This window comes from Callorhinus ursinus, unplaced genomic scaffold (assembly GCF_003265705.2).
Source record: "Callorhinus ursinus isolate GAN/ISIS: 27379988/994484 unplaced genomic scaffold, GSC_fseal_2.0 scaffold13, whole genome shotgun sequence".
NCBI classification, from domain to species: Eukaryota; Metazoa; Chordata; class Mammalia; order Carnivora; family Otariidae; genus Callorhinus; species Callorhinus ursinus.
The window spans coordinates 48,616,839-48,639,107 of NW_027397075.1; the positions used below are offsets into that span (position 1 = coordinate 48,616,839).

At 47.2% G+C, this 22,269-nt stretch overlaps 1 protein-coding gene and 1 long non-coding RNA gene across 6 annotated transcripts in view; one reads left to right on the forward strand and one right to left on the reverse strand.

Moving 5' to 3' along the window:
* The window catches only part of KCNH1 (potassium voltage-gated channel subfamily H member 1), a 378,415-nt gene that overhangs the window by 269,263 nt on the left and 86,883 nt on the right, over positions 1-22,269 (forward strand). For all 5 annotated transcript variants that reach the window (XM_073900230.1, XM_025877844.2, XM_025877845.2 and 2 more), the window contains one exon: positions 3,063-3,315. In XM_073900230.1, coding sequence (XP_073756331.1) covers positions 3,063-3,315 — 253 coding nt within the window. The remainder of the gene's footprint in view (positions 1-3,062; positions 3,316-22,269) is intronic.
* On the reverse strand, positions 378-18,118 carry LOC141374030 (uncharacterized). The gene is made up of 3 exons (XR_012380584.1): positions 17,660-18,118; positions 808-950; positions 378-498 (listed from the first exon to the last, which is right to left on the reverse strand). It is a non-coding gene; the product is annotated as an uncharacterized lncRNA (long non-coding RNA).

Consider the following 22,269-nt stretch of genomic DNA (forward strand, 5'->3'; position numbering starts at 1 on the left):
GCATGTCGCCTGTTCCTCTGAGCCTCAGTTTCCATGTCTGTGACACATGGACACTAGATGCCTTTTAGTACTAAGGCCAACCTCCTAGGCCCCTTCATCTATGGCCTTCTGGACTTAAGAGCCTCCCTCAGCCTGACCCACTGCCCCGCGGTGCTAACAACATCAGAAGTGAAAGCTCACACGCAGTGAGCCCTTGTGTGTGCCAGGCATTGCTCCAGCACTTTCCACATATCGGTTCATGGAATCCTCAGAAGAATTCTGTACTCACGTTCAAAACTGAAGACTTGGGAAAGGAAGCTAAGTATGGCTTCAAGTTCGCAGGAATAGTAAACATTTAAGTCAGGAATTGAATCCGGGTCTGCCTGATTTTAAAGACAATTCTCTCAACCATGTGTCTGTCCTGTCCGGCCTGGGGAGTTTCCATGAGCCTCCATGGTGACATTTCCCTGTGGCCTTTGAGGTCCTCAAGAACCAGCAGGGATGGTCTCTCCTCAGGACCTAACAGAAGGGAAGGTGCCCAGGAAGGGGTCTGCAGCTGAGAAGCATTCAGCTCAGAGAGAAGGACTCAGGACCCCCTAAGCTGCCCAGTGTGGAGCCAATAGGAGAATGATGGAGATGCCTGATGGCCATGGCAGACCGGGTTGTTTGACCCCCAGCTTCCCTCTCCTCCTCACATGTGCTTTCCAGTGGATCCAGGAACAGGGCCAATGAGTAAAACATTGTCTCCATGCCAAGGCCTCGTTCACTAGCAGCCTTTTCCAGCAAAGCCCAGCCCAGGGGAAACCAAATTTTGAAAGGTGAACTTACCTGGAGAACAAATGTTTGTTTTGAACTGCTGGGTACTGTTCTGACACGACATCCAAGTGTTCTCCACTCCCTGGTGTTCTGCTTGGGGAGAAGAGGATCCAAATTCAATCTGCATTTCTACAGGAGTCTTGTTTTTCACTGAGCTGGAAGGAGGGAAACACTCAGCAAGTGCTCAGTCTAAGCTTTGGCTGTCTGAATTCTCCTGTGCCTCGGTCAGTGCTCCGTCCCCTCTCGAAGAGATCCTGCTTACTTCCTCAGCATCCCGCCACCCCAGAACGAGCAGGAAGAGGCACACAGAGCATGGGGACCAGTGTGTATGGAGCCCCTTTCCCGGGTCCTGCACTGTCCCTGGGGAAATGTACCAGTACATGTCATTTCACGTAATCCTCCCGAGCCAGTGTGAGCAGTGTGCATTTTATAGGGAAAACTCAAGTGTAGAGCGGTTAGGCCACTTGGAGGGGAAGGACCTGGGATTTCGACTGTTGGACCTCTTCTGTCCATGGACTCGCATCCATGCAGAGCCCAAGGGTGCCTGTGAGGGTGGGGTAGGAGCAACATGGTCACAGGCAAGGTGAGACTTGCGCAGAGTTTTGAAGGAGCCTGAGAAACTTCCAGATTCCAAGGTGAACTCCAGGCGCAGAGGCAGATGGCCTGCGTGGAGGCAGAGAAGCAAGGGTGCAGGGGTTACCAGCACCCCAAGGAAATGTCTTCATTGAACATGTTTGATTTTATGCCCCCACCTTTGCTTGCTAGGGTAGGATGGGACAAAGGATTATTTTAAGAACACTCCTAATTTCTCTGGAAAATTCCACTTGAAGGTGTCCTACTGTATTACTTAATGCTTGCTATGGGAGGGGCCATGCAATGGTTTCTTGTAAAAATTTAATCCAGGGAACTATTTCTCCCCCTAGAAAAGACTAAGAAATTTTCCCTTCTCGAAAGATAAGACCCACGTGACCTCTTACAGTTCTCACTGTGCCCTGAGTTTCTAGATGCTAAGAGTGGAATTACAGGTACCTTTGTTTTGGGCAGCCACATAATGTAGGAAATGGTTAGTATCGAAACTCTGGCTCTGACTCAGACTACCTAGTTTGAGAGCCCAGCTCTGCCATTTTCTGGCTGTGCAACTTTGGGGAAGTTATTTATCTTCCCTATGCCTCCCAGTTCCCTTATCGGTAAGATGGTAGCAGACTAGCACTTACATCAGCGGGTTATGTGAGGATTGAATTAGCTATTCAGTGCACATAACAATAATGTAAAATCATTGCTAAACTTCACTTATTTTGCTTATGATTCGTCTCCTCCCACGAGATGGTAAGTTACACAAGAGCAAGGGTTTTTGACTGTATTGTTCACGGCTACATCTTCAGAGCCTAGAAAGGTTCCTGGTGTATCATAAGTGCTCAGTAAGTAAATATGAAATGAATGAACGACTTTAAAGCACTTAGCAATGCCTGGCACAGAGTAAGTGCTCACTAAATGTTACTTTGTCACCCTCTTTAAGCCACACACATATTCAGACCATCAACAGTGTGAGCTCCACCTTCAAAATACATCCTGAATCGGACCTTTCCTCACTGCGTCCCAGTTCGGGTCCCCTCACTGCTCACTGAGCTGCCTGCAGGAGTGACCTAACCCAATTCCTTGGCTCCGTCCTTGCCACCTTATAGTCAGGGCCCCCGAACTCAACTCTCTAGCTGTGGTGATCCTCTTCAAAGATAGCCGAGTCTTGTCCCTCCCTGCTCACGACCCTCCAGTGTGTCCCCATCACACTCAGAATAAAATAAAAGGCTTTTCATAACCTAAGGTCTCTACGTGCGTGTGTACTTGGCATTCTCCTGAAACTTCATCTCCTATCCCGTGACTCTCTTTCACGTTGGTTTTTGCTCAGGTCCCCTCACGGCTTTGGCCTCGCTGCTGGAATGTTCTCTGACACATTTTCAGGTGTCAGCTTACATGTCGCCTCCTCAGACAAGCCTCCCCCAACTATCAATGTAAAGAGTCCCACGTACTCCTAGCCCCGACTTTCTGGCCCTTCTTCTGAGCATTTACCACAGATTTCTGTGCTCGCTGCTTACTGTCCCACAAGAGGGTAAGCTGCACTGGGACAGGCACTGTGGCTGTCCTGTCTACCCATGCCTTGAAGAGTGTAGTCTAGCCTGGTGGGGGTGACGTCCACCCCTGGGGTCGTCAGGGGCCACGGGCTGGGGAGCATAATGAGGACCCTGACGCTGTTTCTTCCTGTGCCCGGCCAGGTTCTGCAGATCTGCCCCAAGGACATGAGAGCTGACATCTGTGTGCACCTGAACCGCAAGGTGTTCAAGGAACACCCAGCTTTCCGGTTGGCCAGTGACGGCTGCCTGCGGGCCCTGGCCATGGAGTTTCAGACTGTGCACTGCGCCCCGGGGGACCTCATCTACCACGCAGGAGAGAGTGTCGACAGCCTGTGCTTTGTGGTCTCTGGCTCCCTGGAGGTGATCCAGGATGATGAGGTGGTGGCTATCCTAGGTAGGTGTGTTACCTTTGCTGGGCATACACCTCTGGGGGGGCCCAGGGTTGGCTGGGCTACGGAGCAGCTCAGGACCACTGCGGCCTCCAGCCAGGGAGAGAGTTCTCCTCAGGGCAAGGCCAGTTGCTCGCCTCTATCCAACACACAAATATTTGAGTGCTTCTGTTGGGCCAGTCGCTGTCTTAGGCACTTGGGGCATTTCAATGACAAAAATGGGTTTTGTCCTCAGCGGGCTCCCAGGCTGCTGGGGGAGAGGAGCAAATAAGCAGACACTTGCATACAGTGGAAGAAGTATCTAACTCCGTATTCAAGTGTCTGGAAGGCTTCCTGGAAGAAATGATACCTAAGCTGAAACCTACAGACGAGAGAGACGTGAAGGGACAAGGGTGTGTCCTCAGCAGAGGGAAAAACACGAGCAAAATCTCTGCAGAGAGAGAGCATGATGCATCTGTAGAACTGCAGTGTGTCCCCTTGGCATGGCCGGAGCAATACAACAAGAAGGGCCACGGGCAGAGACGAGGCTGGGCGGGAGCTACGTGCGGGGCAGATCATGGCAGGCTCTGGGAGCCACGTTAAGGGACTTGGACTTTACTTCAGGGAACCAGTGAGGGGTTTAAAGCAGGAGAGAGGCTCAGTCGGATTTGAACTTTAGAAAGATGACTGTAGTTACTGCTTGGGTAGTGACTACAGGGGGATGGCTGGGGTAGGGAGAGGAGGTTGGAGACATGCTCTCCAGGGGCAGGTGGATGGTGCCCTGAACTGACACTGTGGTGGGCAGATGGAGAGAAGCAAATGGAGTTGACTCACTTAAGAAGTCGAATCAACAAATGGTGGATTTGCTGGGGCTGGGGGCTGGGGAGAGGGAAGAGTGGATGAGGGTTGCAGGATTTCTCACTTGGATAACAAGGAAGCCCGTGTGCCAGACATTGAACTAGGGGATATGGGGGGAGGAGTGGGGTCATGGGGGGACACGTTGGTACTCTAGCATTTTGAGCATCAGCGGCCTTGAGAGAGTCATCTGATTGCCTGAGGAAGCTACAGAACAGCTCACGACTGGGGCCGTGTCTAGCTCTCCGAAGGGACCAGCCATCAAGTACCAGCCATCATTTTGGTCATCTAGTCAGTGCCAGGCATTTTACATACATATTCTCATTTAAGCGTTACAGTAAACGAATAAAATAAATAAAATAGTGATTTTATTATCCCCATTTTGCAGATGAGACAGTGAAAGCTCAAAGAGGCTAGGGAACTTGCCCAAGGCCTCACAATGCATGAGCTCCACGGAGCCAGCATCCTGGAGTCCCTCTGAGTCCAAAACCTCTACTCTGATCCATTTTGCAATACCGCAATCCTAATGATAGTTTATGTAGTTTGCAGGCCCATTAAATTGCCAGGCACTTTACATACCTATCTTTACATATGATTTCTTAAGAAACTGAGGCACAGGGAGAGGTTACATTATATGGAAGTTAGAAGTGAGATTCAAATTAAGTAGCCAAACATACATAGTACACACACACACACACACACACACACACACACACACACACACACCCCTGCTTGACTTTGGAGTGCATGATATGCAGCCTTCCTTTTGTTCCCCTGGCCCCAAGCCAGCTTGCCCTCTTGATTACATTCTGCTCGGGTTAACCCAAGGATGATTTATATTCCTTCAGCATGAGCTGGCTGATGGTCAGAGGGAGCTTGGGATCGAGACTGGGTGTGGGGTGGAGGCTGAAACTGTGCTTTGCTAAAATAAAGGTGTGGATTCCTGCTCTCCATTGAACTCTGCAGACAGGGTTAATCTGTTCTTAGCTGTCCTCATCCGCAGGGAGCTGAGATTTGACTATGTGTAGGAACAGCACACATGAAGGGAACAGCCATTGCTTTAGTATGGCAGTGCAGAGGCCATGTATCCCTTCCTTTAATCCTCATCGGTGTCCTTGATAAAGAGGACTTTCCATTGGTAATCGCTATTGGGATATCTACCTGGCTAAGAAGAAAAACTAGTGACTAGTGAGCTCTTCTTTGAGTTGGGGCTTTGAATTGATCCTTTGGTTAAGGGCATCTTTCACCTATCTCCCCTCCCCCCCTTTAAAGATTTTATTTATTTATTTGTCAGAGAGAGAGAGAGAGCATAAGCAAGGGGAGCGGCAGGCAGAGGGAGAAGCAGACTCCCAGTTGAGCAGGGAGCCCGATGGGGGACTCGATCCCAGGACCCTGGGATCACTACCTGAGCTGAAAGCAGATGTTTGGCTGAGTGAGCCACCCACGCGTCCCAGCCCATCCCCCTAATTGATAACTCACCAAATGCCTCTCCAAGGAATCTCTGCTGGTGACCCGCACCATCCCCCACACATACGCAGACACAGGGCGTCCTTGATGACCCACCTCACACAGCTGTGTGTTAGGAGTTGGGGTTGGACAGTGAAGCCTGGGGAAAGGACAGAGCTGCAGAGGGCTTGAGGAAGGCAAATGACGGCTTCCCAGCGAGGTCTCATCTTTTCTCAGCCCGGGCTTCTTGCAGGGAAGCCGACCAGGGCTTGAGCCACCATTGATTTACTTAGTCAGTTGACTGCTTCTCCAAATGCCGCCCTCTGTCTCAGGTCCTCTGCGCATCCTGCCCGCTTCAGTTAGCAGTGCGGACGGGACCTCGGGAGTCACTCAGCAGCTTCAGATTTGGGGCAGTTGTTGCCCTCAAGCTGTCCCGACTGGAAAAAGCAGGAGTGTCCCCAGGAGCCAGATTAGGTCCAAAAAGTAGGTCCAAGCTTGACATCCTAAGAAGCCTGTAACATTTCAAGACGCTGTTATTCTATAAAAGGATGTGAGACAAGTCCTTTGACCTAACTTGACCTCTGGGCCAAGAAGCATAAGATTCCCAGCTATTTGCTCCCTGGAAACTTAAGTTCAGAGTTTTGTTGTTATTGCTTCTTCCTAAATAGAATATCTTTTGCTCAATTTCCTGAAATCCAGTTGTTCGTGCAAAGGGGGTTCAGGTGACAAACGGCTGTTAGAACTAGATCTCTATTGCCTTTTGATGCATTTCAGTTCAAGCCAACCACAATTTATTGACCACCTCCTACTTACCAGGCGCCGTCATAGAATTGGGATTATCAGTGGACCACAGATTAGCCCCCTCCCCTTCCAGAAGCTTCTACAAGTGCAGGAGACTGACGTGGTGAAAAAGGCAACAGTCGCACTGGTTGATGAAGTGTTACCCCTTCTAGAGGGTCATTGGACAAGTAATTTTTGAGCAGGTACAGTACTGTATATAGTGCTCCAATGAGGAAAAAAATAAATAGCCAGGGAATCCTTAGTTATCACAAAGTGGGAGGCTTTAGAATAAAGCCCAGATCTCATCTGTCGCATTCGGTTGTCTCTACTGTCTTGTTATCAGTTCACTCATTTACATTCTGCTAATTTGTTTCTTCCTCCCAGGTCTAATATTCTGTTTAATTTTAGCACAAGAAAGGGGAAAAGAGTCTGTATTCATAACTGAGGGTGTTTAGTAAGTGTTAAAAATAGAACACTTTCTAAAAAAGTTTTCTAGGAGAGTGTTTGTCAAACTTTCTTGACTCAACTCACCATAGGAAATGGTATATTGTCTCGTGAATGAATAAACACATGTGCACACACAGTTATATGTCAAGCTCAGTGCTTACTCTTGCTGCATGAGATGCAACCTGGTGTTTTCTATTAGATTCCATTCTCTTTCATTTAAAAAGAAATTGACATCATGACTCACTAAATTGCTTTCTTGACTGACGCAAAGCTTGCAGCCTGGTGATGGGTATTAAAGAGAGCACAGGCACATACTGAATGGAGCACTGGGTGTTATATGCAAACAATGAATCATGGAACACTACATCAAAAACTAATGATGTAATGTATGGTAATTAACATAACATAATAAAAAAATAAATAAAAATAAAAATGGGGTTCCTCCAACGTCAACAATACCTCTCTTGGACTGCAAGCCTTGCTGTCCCCTGAGGACAGAAACTACGCCTGGATCATCTCTTATGATCTCCTTTTCCTCTGATGTTCTTTGCCTTACGTATGAGAGGACACCTTCCCAATCTCTTTTCAAATTCTCTTCAAAATCATTCATGGTGGAGATGCCCACATACCTGCAAGTACGTTCTTATCTTGATTCTGTGACACTTGACCAAAGTAGAGGAGTCACGGAGTTTCCTCAAGATTCCGCTTGAGTGTGGTCCATCTTCCTGCATTTCCACCTCACAAATGCAGTGTTTAGATTATCTTGCTTCTCTGTGATTTAGTGTCCCTGTAGTAACTTCTGTGGGTTTTGCATTTTAATACTTATTTGTATTTTAACCGTGGATCCATCTTGTGTCCTTCCTTTTTGTTTTGTTTTGTTGTGTTTTTCTCATCCTCTTGGGCAAGGCAGAGTCTTTTTTGCCAGACTGCACTGAGGGGTGGAAAGAACCCTGGGCCCGGAGCTGGAGACTTGCCCATAGCTCTGGATCTGTGAGAACTCCCTGCAGGAGTGCCCCCACTAAATGACAAAATCTCAGAGTCTCCTGTGTTTCTCCTAAGCCCATCATGCTGTATCAGTTGCACTTTTACTCATCTGTCCCTCCTGGGAGCTGAGATCCTTTGATTTCCTATCTTCAGCTTGGCCCAGCATATGGAAGGCACCAGGGGCCATTTGCAGAATTGAACTGAATTGAATTGAGTTTAATTGAATTGAGCCGAAAGGCAGGGAGAGACTGTGCTCTGAAGGGCCCCATAGTCTAGAATAAGGGTCTGGACTTTACCTTGTGGGGATGAGGAGCTCAGAGAGAGTTTCAAACATGAGTGACGTGAAAATTTGGGTCCCACAAATACAGAGGCGTAGAGGCTAGCTAGGAGACTCGGACTAGAAATGATGAAAGCCTACGTATGGTGGTAGAAGGGAGATGTGGGGATGAGCTGGAGCCCAGAGATATTAGGGGAGGGAGAAGCTCCAGGCTGAGGGAGGGGAGGGGAGGGAATAGTTTCTGGCAGCGCGTGGACAGGGCCGGAGGGGGATGAAAGATGAAGAATTTATTCTACTGAGTTTGCAGTGTCCTTTTGGAACAGATCTAAGCATGGCTCTCAACTAGTGGAAACTCTTCTTGACTTGTGGGTGGGCCAGAGCCTGCCCAAGAAAGGAAACAGCCATGGGGAAGATTAACAGGCAGGCCCTGGCCCATCACACATTCTGACTTAACTTAGGATTTGAGGTCCTGTCACTATTGAACTAGGATTTATGTGTAGCTTCTCCTTACCTGTACATGTGAAGTTGTAAATGCTTGTTCACAGGTGAAATCTTTCTTTTTGTAATGAGCACCCCCTTCTCATGGTTCCTAATTTGGAAGACACTCTCATCTTCGCTTAGTTAGTTTCTTTGTGTCCATTGACCTTGGTTGGATATTAATGTGGCATTTATTTACTTAGCAACTATCCCAGCATAACAGGATGTTAATCTCTGCAAGGGTGGGTGGTTTCGAGAAAATCCTTGTCTTGGATGAATGTTCTCTTCCATTTGGGGAGACAAATGCATGGTTAGTGACGATAAGTAACACAGGTACTTCTTTCGCTAGACTTCCTGGAGTGAACAAGGACATACTCATGGAGGAGGCAGGAGGTGACTGGGCTTGGAAGGACCAGTAGGAGTGTTTGGTAGGCTGAGTCTTAAAGGGGGAGGAGCAGCACAAGTCCCTAGAGTCATTAGAGGTGGTATTATGTGCAGGTATATTCAGGGACCCAGGTGAGTAGAGTAGAATGAGAAGACTTTCCATGTGGCCAGTGGTTCTCAACTTTAGTGAACCTAAGACTCAGCTGGAACACTTGTTCACAATGCAGATTCCCAGGTCCCTCCCCAGCTCTAGGATGGAGTCTGGGAATTTGCATTGTGAACAAGCCCTCCTCTCCCCTGGGTGGTTCCGTTGCATGTGGTTAGAGGACTATACCTTGAGAAACATTGCTTTAGGCAGTTACTCCTTGATGTTTTCAGTAGAATGGGGTGAGATGATGTTGTAGAAAGTATAAGGCACGCGCTAGGGCACCTTTTATTACATTAGCCTAAAGCATATGCAACTGCCAATTTTCAACTATTTTTGACCTGCCAAAATGGTAGAATAAACATCTTGTGATCTGTATTCAAGGGGAGGAGGGTCTAGCCTAGGATGGTGGCTCTGTGACGGTGCAGCCAGGATTTGGACGTATGAGGTAAGGGCATTCTAGACGGAAAGAACAGTGTGAGCTGAGGCCTGGGGAGTGTGTTGTGTAGCCCCAGGACATGCGCTTGAGCTAGAGCTGAGAGCCCCGAGGGGCAGCAGGGGGGCATGAGGCCAGAGAAGCAGGTCAGGGCTCATCTGTGGACATTTCTAAATGTCAGCATGAGGAACTAGGCAGCGGGAAATCACTGAAGGTGATGGGTAAAGCATGACACCACCAGAGTGGCGATTTGTAAAGATAAGTGAGCTAGACACAGAGCAGGAAGGGAAGGCAGTGGGTGACTGGCGTATAGTAGAGATGAGAGGTGGTAAGATATGGGCAGTAGAAACTGAGACAGAATAGGGTTGCCAGATCAAATACAGAACAGCCAGTTAAACTTGGATTTCATATTAATGAGTAATTTTGGCTTAAGTAAGTATTTCCCAAACACAGAATGGGATATACTTATGCTAAAATGTATCCATTTATCTAGAATTCAGATTTAACAGGGTGTCTTATATTTTTATTTGCTAACCTTCGATGGGAGGGACATGTTGATGGACATTCCGGAAGGAGAGTCTGAAAGTTGTATAGAATAGGGTGTGGGGAGTAGCCAGAAGGAGGTGAGGGAGTTGATTCTGACATCCCAGTGAGTTGGGAGATGGAGGCCACTGGAACAGACAAGGCTAAGTCAGGAGGAAGACACGGTGAGAGAGAAAGGTGATGAGCTTGGCTTTGACTTGTTGCATTTAAAGACCAGTGGGGTATCCAAGTGGAGTGCTCAGGAAGGTGGGTCTGGAACTGGGAGAAGAAGCCAGGGCTCAAGACAGAGATTTAGGATTCAGAGGAAGGAATAGGAAATAGGAAAAACAAACCAACAAACAAGAAAGGTGGTGGAGCGAACACAGGGGGTCACATTCATTTTCCAACATGACCAAATATTTCAGAGCATTTTAAAAGAAATGGGAGTATAGCCATTCAAAAAGCTCATGAGGAATTTTAAATGGGATTAGAAACTCTTCTGATAAGTAAAGTAAGTAAAATACAATTTTTAAATGCTATATGATCTCAGCTATGTGGGGGGAACACATGTAGATAAAAACCCACAAATATCTCTACCCACATGTCATAGTTGATGTCTTTAGTCTGTGAGGTTATAGGAATTTTTTGTTTTCCTTTTTCATATTTATATTTGTCTTTCAAGTCTTCTTTAAAAGAGCATATGCTACTTTCAAAATTAGGGAAAAAGTTTTGTTTAATTTAAAGTGCATCTTGAGAAAGTCAGTATTGTTCCATATATTCTTTTGGTTCTTAGGATACCATTTGAAAGAATAACATTTTTTTTCAAAAAGAAATCTTGACAGCATTTCTTTTGTTATTTACTGGTCCAGTTAGAAAAAAAAGATGACATTTACTTAGTGGGTACTACCCAACCCCTCCCACAAACGCTTCTTGAAAAGGAGGGTGGCTAGGCAGTGAGGACAGAGTAGCTATCTAACCAGGATTTTAAAAAGAGCAACAACTGCATGTAAAACCCTCATTATTTTAGAGATGGAGGAGCTGAATCCTTCACAGAGTGGCTTCCCGAGATGCTTGTGAACTGCAGGGGCTGAGGGAAAGGTCCCCCACTTCCTGCACTACCATCTTCTGGAGCCCCAGGGACCTGGTGTAGCTGCTGGGGGAACATGAGCCCCAGGCACCATATAATAATGTCGCTTGCTCACGCTCAACCCAAAGGGAGGAGGCCATGTTTAAGTGTCTCTCTAAACACTCCAACCAAGCATCAATATTCATATAGCTTTTCCATCAACTGAAGCAATTATATTAAATCCACACTCCTAGGGAGAAACTATCCTATGAATAATCTAGAACTTCAGAAATGCAAAACATTTGTGTCGGGTAATGCATGCAGTACTTGATTGAGGCAGGGTGGGCGTGGGGACCAGGTTCTACTTCCTAATTCTGTTTTTGTTTAAGCAATTAAAAAAATTGGTTTGCAGTCTCTGAAGACACCAGTAGTTAGCAGAGTCAATAGAGCTTTCTAAAGGAAATTCTTCTAACTTTAGTGCCCAGACAGAGGGGAATGGTTAAATAAAAAATTATGGTAAATCAAGGCAGCTGTTATGATGACGATGTAAAAAGTTGTATTGGGACACGCTTTGAAATGTTTTAAATACAGTGTTAAGTGGGGAAAAAAGCAGAGTATATACCTCTATGTGCTGTAAACTCAACTGCGTAAAAGCGCATGTTCGAGCGGAAGAAAGATGGGAAGCATACCGAAATGTTCGCCAGAATTTTCTAGGTGGTGGCCTGCAGAGCCAGTATTTTCTATTTCTCAGTATATTTCAGTCATTTTCTGCAGAGCGCACAGGAAGGGAAAGAAAATCAAGTCAACTTGCAATTCTTATCTTTAGTGATCTTGGAAATTATCACCTGCCTTCAGTGAGAGGTTTGTGATCTATTTACTTAGCAGAGACACACTGGGCTAATTTAATTTTATCTAATTGCAGTTGGGAAGAATAGGAGAGTGTCAGGATGTTTCCAAGCCATTGCTTTAATGTAACCATTGCCGAGTGAGCCCCCATTCAAACAGAGATGCCAGTGTCGTTTGCTTCTGCTCAGTGTAGTCTCCACAAGGAAGGCTAGTGACCCACATTTGGGTGAAATTTTAATTCCTTTAAGGAGAGCATTTGTATGATAGGGTAATTTCTAACATTCATTATCTTTACATCTTCTTTTTAAATTCATCTATAAATTTTCAGCTTACCATTAAGCTGGATCAGAGTGAATTACGGGACTATTTCTGAACAGCTCACCAAATTTCTTCTTGGGCCAAGCTGACAAGGTAGCTCCCTGAGGACACCCGGCTTCTTGCACTCGGGCTGGAGACCAGTCCTCTCCTCAAAGCCTCCATCCTGAGACATTCTAAGTCTTTCTTATCCTGGCCCACCTTTCAGTGTTCTATTCAGACCCGTCTTTTCATTGATATGTTGATTTATTCAGTCCATAAACCTGCCAGATGTAGTCTGGGGCTTGAAGATACAATGGTGAATCAGACAGACACACCTGGGATAGAGCTAGTAGTCTTATCAGGGAGACAGATAAGCAAATACATAGCTTTATAATATAGCATGTCAAGAGTAATAGGAGTAAGAACAGGATGCTAAGGAAGCTTATAAGATAGGCATCTAATCCAACCTGGCCAAGAGAAATCAAGGAAGGCTTCCTGGCAGAGGTGGTATCTGAGCTGAGATTTGCATGATGAACTGAATTCCACTGGATGCAGCAGTGGTGGTGGGGTTTGGAATAGGGGATTAAATAGAAAGTGTTCCAGGCAGAGGGGACAGCATTTTCAAAGACTTTATTTTTTTTTTTTTTTAAGATTTATTTATTTGCGGGGCACCTGGGTGGCTCAGTTGGTTAAGCGACTGCCTTCGGCTCAGGTCATGATCCTGGAGTCCCGGGATCGAGTCCTGCATTGGGCTTCCTGCTCAGCAGGGAGTCTGCTTCTCCTTCTCACCCTCCCCCCTCTCATGCTCTCTCTCTCTATCTCATTCTCTCTCTCAAATAAACAAATTAAATCTTTATTTATTTACTAGACAGAGAGAGAGAGTGTGCACGCATGGGGGGAGGGACAGAGGGAGAGAGAGAGAATCTCAAGCAGACTCCCCACTGAGTGTGGAGCCTGACTTGGAGCTCGATCTCATGACCCTGAGATCATGACCTGAGCATAAATGAAGAGTTGGACACTTAACTGACTGAGCCACCCATGTGCCCCCAGCATCTTCAAAGACTTTGAAGCAGAAGAGTGATATTTGTGTTTAGAAAGGTCATCCTGGATGCTATGAAAAGAACGGCTAGCAGGCAGGAAGACCAGCGAGGACAATGTTGAGAGATGAGTGTAGCTTGAACTGACTTAATGTCAGTGGAAATGGAGAAAGGTAGACAAATTTATGAGATACTTGGTGGATAAAATGATCAGGGCTTGGTCTTTTATTGGATAGGGAGACGGGAAAAAGGGAGGAGTCTGGAATGACTCGGACAACTTTCACCGGGACAGAGAAGGCTGGAGGGTGGGCAGGCTGACAGGGACCAGTTTCATTTTGGGATTTATGGGTCTGAGCTAAGTTAAAGTGTCCAGTGTGAGATTCTAGACGCAGAAGAGAGACCTAGGCTAGAGGCATAAACATGGGGACCATCAGGATCCAGGTGGCAGCTGAAGCCAGGGGAGAGGCGGAGAAAAACACGAAGAGAGAAGGGAGGGTAAAAAGCGATAAGGTCTAGAGCAGAGCCCCGAGCAATGCCCATTTATAGGGAGCAGGTGGAGGGGCCAGAGATGGACTGCCAGCAGAGGAGAGGGCTATCACAGAAGACAGGGAGGGAGGGAAAGAACGTTTTCAACTGATACAGAACCAAATTTCACCGAATAGGGGAGGCTACGGATTGTAAGACACGCCAATATTTTATGGCCCGCTAAGACACAATGCTGCCAGTTAAATGGTGATAGATGGTTGACTGGAAGACACATTCTGATTTCAGAGATAAAAAATGCTTGACAACTTAAGTATATATTAGAATCAAAGAGCTAGAGTAAGTTGAGGACTAAAATAACACCTTTTAGATTGATTAGGAAAAGAGCTGTTATTGACTATGGTGAGAGCAGTGTTAGCGGAGCCTGGGGAGTAGAAGTGAGATTAGAGTAGCTTGAGAAATGGGGGGGGAGGTGGCCGTTAGTTCCAGGGTGCTTGAAAAATTGCAAAGATCTCCCAGAGTTCTGAACCAAGAGAGAAATAAGTCAGAGAGATACCAGTCAAAATACCACTTTTTTTTTTTTTCCCTGATTAAGCTAATATTGAAGGATATGCTTTGTCTCTGTGTCCAAGAAGACTTCCCCACACGGAGCCCCAGAATGAGGCCTACCCCGGTGGTGCTGACCAGCACGAGCTACCCCTGTGAGGGTCTGCCTGGCAGATCTTACGGCCTGGAGGGACGGAGAGAGCACATTTCCTGCAGACAGGCAGATCCTGAAGAGAGCAAGGAGCTGGCCTACGCATGTGCGGGTTCTCCTTTCAAACTCCTCACTCAGACGAGGGCCACCGAGGGCCACGAGTGTGACGCAACTGGGACTGCCTTTGCAGAAGGGGACATGGGGAAATGGGGGTAAATCACCCTTTACCCGTAAGAGTGTAGAGATGCTGTAAATAGCATTATCAAGAAATTGAGCCATAAAAGAAAGGAGAGCAATCCAGACCAGCTAACCTCATCTCCAGCCCTCCAGCTTTTCCCCCGTGCTGTTTGGAAAAATTACCCATCTCTCCACGTGTCTCAGTTCTCTTGCCTCACTGTAGAAAGCCAGATCCATTCTCAGTTTTCTCTGTGAATTCCCCATAGTCCTGCCCAAGACCACCTCCGACATATCTTGGTATTATGTTTTTATTTGTTTTATACTTCCCTGTTACACACACGCAGGTTTGTCTCCTCACCGTGTAAGCCCCTTGAACGTGGAGACAATGTCTTCTCCATGTTCTATCCCCCTTCACCGCCGGAACGCTGCCTGCTCCGTGATAGGTGGGGCCAAATTGTTGAACTGGATTGAATTGCGTATCTTTGGGAACCCCCAGTCTGATAGCTGTCCGGGAGGGAGGGGCAGGGGCAGTTCCCATCAGAGCCGGCACGTGACATTCCAGCCCCTGTGTGGGTTTCATTGACCAGGTACGTGGCGGACCCACGCCAGTGTCCCTTCTCTAACAAGAGATGGTTTGCTGAAGAGTGTAACAATCGCTCTCGTTTGCACTAACTTCGGAAGAAGGCAAATGCATCTTGAATATCTCTGAGCTCTCCTCCAAAACCTAAAATGAGACCAAGCCTCTCTAGAAGGAGATGCTCCTCTGAGAAGTGGGGTGACATGCCTACCTCGGCCTGGAGCCCGGGCCTCCTGGGCATCTCCAGGCCCCGCTTTCTTTGTTGGTAAAAGAAATCCAATAAAATGTGTTTGCTCAGCACCCCACACCACAGCACGATCAGATACGACCTGGCACTTAAAGGGAAGGCCTTATTCTGAGTTGTGTATTTTCACAGCTTGGACAGGAAAGCACACTGATAAGGTCTCCACTCTGTCTGTCTGTATTGGATGGACCTTCTCACTTCTCTAAGCTGTAGCAGATAAAGGAGAGGTCACAGACTTCCAGCAGCATTTATTTTTTTTCAATGAGAGCAAAAAAAAAAAGGGGGTGGGGTGGGGGGGTTGCTTTGTAGCTTCATTACAGATAAAAGAAGGCAAAATGTATCAGGTGTCAAAGCTTCGCTTATCTGCTCTTCCCCGTGGTCTCAGACGACCTAAGGGACGCAGCCATAGACGCATGTGGGAGGGTTAAGGATTCCAAATTAAGCTGGAAAGCCCGGACTTCATCATCTTTGGGGTAAGACACACGCTGGGTACCTGCGGCAGTGTCCCTGGCCAGTGTCTGACCTGGCACACGTGCCCCCTCAGCAGATCCTGCCCCCCCCACCCCAGTCACTGGTCTGGGAAGTGGGTGGGTATCACCACGGTATTTCGCTGAAGTCCTTGGAGGCTTTGCTCTGAAAGTGCTACCAGAGCTCCATCGTCATGCGACTGCCCGGTCCTTCAGACGCGTGGAAGCCCGCGCCTGTCCCTACAGCAGGGGGAAAGAGCAGGTGTGGACATACCTTCCCCACAGAGCCGAACGCATTGTACTGCCCCACCGGACCATGGACTCCGGAACTGGCTAGGGTGCGGAGTTAGCTGCTCCAACAGAAACCCAAAGTAATAGAAGCTTAGACAAGACAGAAACGTGTTTTTCTCTCATGTAGCAGCCTAGGTATAAGGGCTGCTGTGTCCACTTCATGGTGTTGGGCGCCCCACTTGCTTCTTGCCTCTTGCTTTGTCCTAACCAGGTTGTCACCCTGGCCTCCTGGTCCAAGAGAGCTCACATCCTTGTTCCAGCCAGGGGGGAGGGAAGAGAGGGGGAGGGCAGAACAGGACCCTAGAAGTTGCACACATCCCTTCTGCAACCCTTGCCTTAACCAGAACTTGGACAAATGACCACAGCGAGGCCCAGTGCAGTCTTTATTCTGGTCATCTTTGTGCCCAGTTACAAGTCATCAGCTCCATTACCAGAAGAGGGAAGAACCGGTTTTGGAGAACACGTGGATTCCTCAGCCGTAGCTCCTTAAGGTCAATGCTGTCTCTGATTTATCCTTTTTCCCACTACCTAGCATGGTGCCTGACCAAGGTAATTGGGCAATCATTTAACCCCTCCGGAACTCACTTTCCTCTCTTCAAAATGGTCCCGATGATCCCTGTGGAATTTGCTTCACAGGGCCGTTAAGAGAATTCTTCTTTTACTGTGTCTACAATTTACTGAGCACCTACTGTGTTCCAAGGCCAGGGCTGAGTGCTTTGTCCATATTAATTTCATGTAAGCCACACCACAGCGCTATGAGGTGGGTCTTATTATCCACCTTTCTTAGCTGGGTAAACTGAGACTGGCAGGGGTTTGGTAAAGATGCCCAGTGCCATTGGTTTATCTCTGTATCCGGTATCCATTGAGTGCCTGCTGTGGGTCTGGGATATAGTGCTTCCAGGCATGAAGAGTGTTTCCAGAGTATAGTGTGCATACATAATGGGGAGCTGCTCTGGTCAAGGGCCCAGGGAGGAGGCTGGAGCGTGTTTGGAAGCGTGAGCAGGAGTTATCTAGACCAGGGAGCAGGGTGGAGGTCTGCGGTCGTGCTGGGGAGGCCCACAGAGAAGCAGGGAGCCAGACTTGGAGGGACTGTAAGAGCCACAGTGTGGCTGGAGGGCAGAGTGAACAAAAGAGGGGGCAGGGGCCCCCTCAGGCTCCCAGCCGGGCAGTCCAACCTGTCTGGCCCTGAGGCTTGAGTTGAGGGAGGATGATAAAATGCTTGGAAAGCATGCTGGGGGTGGCACCAGAGGGGGGGCGGTGAGACTTGGCAAATTATCTTTGTGTCTTAGACACGTCTTGGAGGACCAAGGAGGGGACCCAGATGTGACATGCCTGGCTTATGTGATGAACCAGGAGGCCTGAGAGCTGCCCTTGTCCTCACCCTCATCCTCCTGAACTGTACAGTTCAGTGGTGTGCAGTCTACTCGGAACTTACCTGGAAATACCTGTCCAGCCGCTAGTCTCTGTATAATAAGAAGAATTATTCCTAGGGCCAGGAGACAGAATGGCCGACCCTCCGAGCCTCTCTTAGTGATGCCAGGGTCTCTGTGGTCACATTTCACCGTCCTGATGAAGTGAGTGACAAGGCTCCTCTGGTCTTGAAATGGCTTGAGGGCAGAGGACCTCCTGATGCTCCAGAGAGGAGGAATCTAGAGAGTAGGGTAGGCTGAGGGGACTGGCCCTCACTGCACCCTGTGTCCGGGCACCTCTCTCAGCACCCCCAGTGTGGCCCCCAACAGCATCATAATCCAGGTCTTTAAACAGTAACTCAACAAGTTGGTGTCGCCCGCTCACTGTATAGAGTATGGAAGGCACTTAGGTAAGTTTGCAGCTGAATGAGGAGACCAGGTACTTTCCTCAAAGGATTACAAAATATACTGGCAACGCTCATGTCTACAGGTGAGTTAAGGAACAGATAATCCAAAGCATGGGATAATCCAGAGGCTTCTGGCTTTCCTCCTGCTGAAGAGCCCTATGCCGTGCCTCAGGGCCTTTGCATCTGCTCTTTCCTGTCCCTGGACTCATCTCTGTGCTATATATATCTTTATGCTGGTTAATTGGAACTCGTCCCTCAGGTCTCAGCTCAGACATTGTGTCTCCCTGAAAGCCTTCCCTCACCCTCTGAGCTTGAACTAGACACCCCTCCTGCAGGGTGTCCTATCATGTTAGAATTAGGCACTCACCCCTGAAATGTCATAGTCCCCTGGGTCTCTGTCTCTCACTACATCATGTCTGTCGTCCCCCTGCCATACCTCAGCCCCTAGAACAGTGCCTGCCAAAAGTTGCACGACTGACTGAATGAGTTGTGTCTAATTGGTTTGGGTCTAGAAATGGTTGGTGACTTTAGAAGCAGATAGTAATTTATACTGCAGAATTACGTTTTGCCGATACAGGTTACCACTGTGAGCGGTCCTTATAACAGCACACAATAGGGAATAGTGGAGAGAAGCAGCTGGAGATTCCAGTTTTGCTCTGACCCCTCTGGCCTGCCAAACTCACTCAGAGCCTGTCTTTGAATAAGCAGGGCCTTTTCTGAAGGGTTCCGGTTGTCAGTTTCAGAGCAGAATTGCTTCCCTGTGACTTTTTAACATTTGGGTAGGCTGTTTGATCCTCCCGGGGACCCAGTTCCAGCACCTCTAGAATTCGCCCTGATCACCCCTCCCAGCCCCCCACTCCCACCTTCCACGCCCCTTCAAGCCCCCTCACGTGGGTATTCCGGCCTCTGCCTGTCCTTAAATTGAATTATCTACAGGGTCTTGGTTTTCTCCTGTGCTCCTTGCAGAGATCTGCCCTCTCTCCCTGTGCCACCTCAGCCCTCTGTCCTACCTCCCACCTATGTCTTGTGAATGTTCTTTGGTCCCATGTCTGTACCCTGAGGGGTTGTTTATGTCCACTGCAACAGAGGAGGTGCGGTAAAGACAGCTGCATTGAAGTGGGGGTGGAAGGGGGAGGAGGATTAATTATCACAGGGATGTTTGCTTGGAGTTTTAATTAGCCTGCCGTTCCTTACTTCCCCTTTTCGTTCTTTTTTCTTTTCCCCAGCTCAGAACATCCACGTAGAATGTACTTTAGAAACTTGGAACGTTAGGTTTTAACATTCTGCACCCAGAGCCTCAGTGTAATAAATAAATCAGTAAGCTGATTGCCTCAAGTAGTTGGATTGCCAAAGCATTGGGGTAACTTTGGTTCTTCAGTGAATGATCATTTCATGCTAGGGAACAAGGGGTGAATGTGGGTGTAGGGCTTCTCCTGGCCTCTGATTCATAACCCTGACCTGGGAAGTCATTATTCCCAGAGCTGTGTGTAACTTACAAACAGCCTGCCATATGCTCTGTATCCTCCCCTCTGATAGTTTCCCCAAGTTCTGTGTCATAAATACATTTGTCGTTTGCCAGAAGAGGCTTGGGTTTGTTTTGAATCTAACAGGCCCTCTTACACCACACTCTTAAATCTCACTAACAGATCATTTATACCAAAAATGCTACCTTGACAGGAAGAAAGATTGTATGGTTTTCAATTTGGGTTGAAAATCAAATCCAAGTTATAACAACACTGAGACTTCCTGGACCCTATAGGTTAATCATGATTATCTTACCGTGAAATACTTGGTATAGTAGGAACTACTCTCTATTTATTGTTTCTGTCAAAACCTTAGATTGGAAAACTTTTTCCAGTGGGCATGTTGTAATTTCTAAAGATGCACTTATTAATTTCATGGTGTGTTTCAACCATAATATGGTTGTCCTTCTATTTTATGCAATAGACTGAATAGTATGTTAAATACACATGAAGAACTATTGTTTTACTTTCTGGGTTCTTTTCTAGTTGGAAAAACTACTCCAAATTTGTTTGAGAAGTATAATGCTCATTCATTAGGTTTTGTTTAAATGCAGGACAATTGAACCTTGAAGAATGTGGGGTTAGGGGCGCTGACCCTCTGTGCACTTGAAAATCCACGTATAACTTTTGATCCCCCAAAACTTAACTACTAATAGCCTACTGTTGACCAAGCCTTACTGATAACATAAAAAATAAATTAACTTGTGTTTTGTATGTTATATGTGTTATAGACTATATTCTTACAACAAAGTAAGCTAGAGAAAAGAAAATGTTATTAAGAAAACCATAAGGAAGAGAGAATGCATTTACAGTGCTATACTGTAGTTATCCAAAAAATCCACGTATAAGTGGACCTGCGCAGCTCAAACCCGTGTTGTTCAAGGTTCAGCTCTAATCTTAATGAGAATCAGGCAAGATTACCCATGGTCTTGCACTTTAGTAGCTCTGGCTTAGTTATACTACATTTCATCCCAATAGGAGGCTGTGAGATGTGTCAATTCTACATGTCCTCACTGATACTCCAAACACCCAGGAAAATCTGCTCCTGCTAGAACCCCTCGTCGCTCTTTCTTGTCCCATTCCTTCAGAGCAGGAAGTGGGGTGCCAGCTCAGAGCTGGGGTCATTTGTGATGTTCTGCTGGAATATTAGGTAACTTAGTAATTTCTCACAGGCTTCTCAGCCCAGAGTTCCATGATTCTGTGTGTTCTGGTTATCTATTGCTGCATAATAAACCTCCCCTAAATTTAATGGTGTAAGAAATTGATAACTGTTTCTCACCGTTCTGTGGGGTGTTTAGCTAAGTTGGTTGCTTCTGACTTGGGCTTTCTGCATGTGGCTTCACACCAGCATTTGCCGGGGCTGCAGGCATCCAAAGGCTTGAGTGGGCTGGCCAGCCGGGATGGCTCATTTCCATGACTGGCAGAAGCTGGCTGTCAGCTGAGAGCTCAGCTGGGCTGCCCACCAGAGCACTGATATGTGACCTCTGGTGTGGCCTGTTCTTCTCAAAGCATGGTAATTGGATTCTAAGAAGGAGCATTCTACCAGTAAGCGTTCCAAGAGACCCAGGCAGAAGCTGCAAGGTTTTTTATGATCTGGCCTCGAAATCCCAGAACATCACTTCTGCCGCACTCCAGAGAAGGGTCCAAGGCGAGTCCAGGTTCAAGGGTAAGGAAATTAGGCTTTGCCTCTTGATGCATCTTGACCATCTACCATTCTGTGTGTCGGAAGAGCTTTCTCTAGAAGAATAAGATTACATAAAAATGAAAGGCATGGGAGGCATTGCAGTGAAGGGTAGGGAAGTTATGGGATGCTTCCTATGTATGAATGAATGGCCAGCCTTGTTGGTTAGAACTCAGTACCAGGGAACCCACACTGAGTGAGCCCATCTCCATGGAAGCTGGTAGCATCCCACAGAGAGAAGCATTCCCATCCAGTGGCCCCAGCCCTAAAGTAACCCACTCATAGTACAGATGATTGAAAAATACCTGGGAAGGGAATTTAACTAGCGCAGTTTAAAAGGCATTTTTCCCTAAAACTCCCCCCATGCATGCATCTTGCTCATACTGAGTAATAAAACTATCTTCATAAATCAGAACTGTACATTACCTCATAAACACATAGGAAACTGTGGAGTAATGTGTCTGGTACAGTTGATTTCTCGCTCACGCCGTGGAGGTGCTTAGAGAAGGCTATGCCCATGGAGTACCTCGTATCCTTAGAACGGATTCTTTGGTGTTTGAGAAAAGATCAAGTTCTGTCCAGGTGCTTGGAAGTCTAATCACCTCCTTGGCCTGAATGAGGAAAACACCTGCCCTATTAATCATTCTGAGTCAGGGGTACCTAGGTTCCTGCAGTGGAGTGTGGCTTGTCTGGATGCATGGGCCGACAGCTCTCCTGAGGGTGATGAGGGTTACTTTCCACCCTCGTAGCATTGTTTATTGCCCCCTGCATACTCCCCTCTGGCTCCCTGTGGATTCAAATTTGTGTTTATCTGTGTTGAAAATTTAGAGGCAAGATAAACAACATTTCAAGCTATTTATAACCAGAGGCTGTGCCAGGAATAAATTAGGCTTTGCATTAGACATACGTTAAAATGTTGGACTCGGGGAAATGTAGGGAGAATATCCCTTGATGTGAAAAGCGGATATTTAGAGGAGACTGATAGCAGTTTGACCCAGAATATGGTTATATGTACTCTGTTGGCT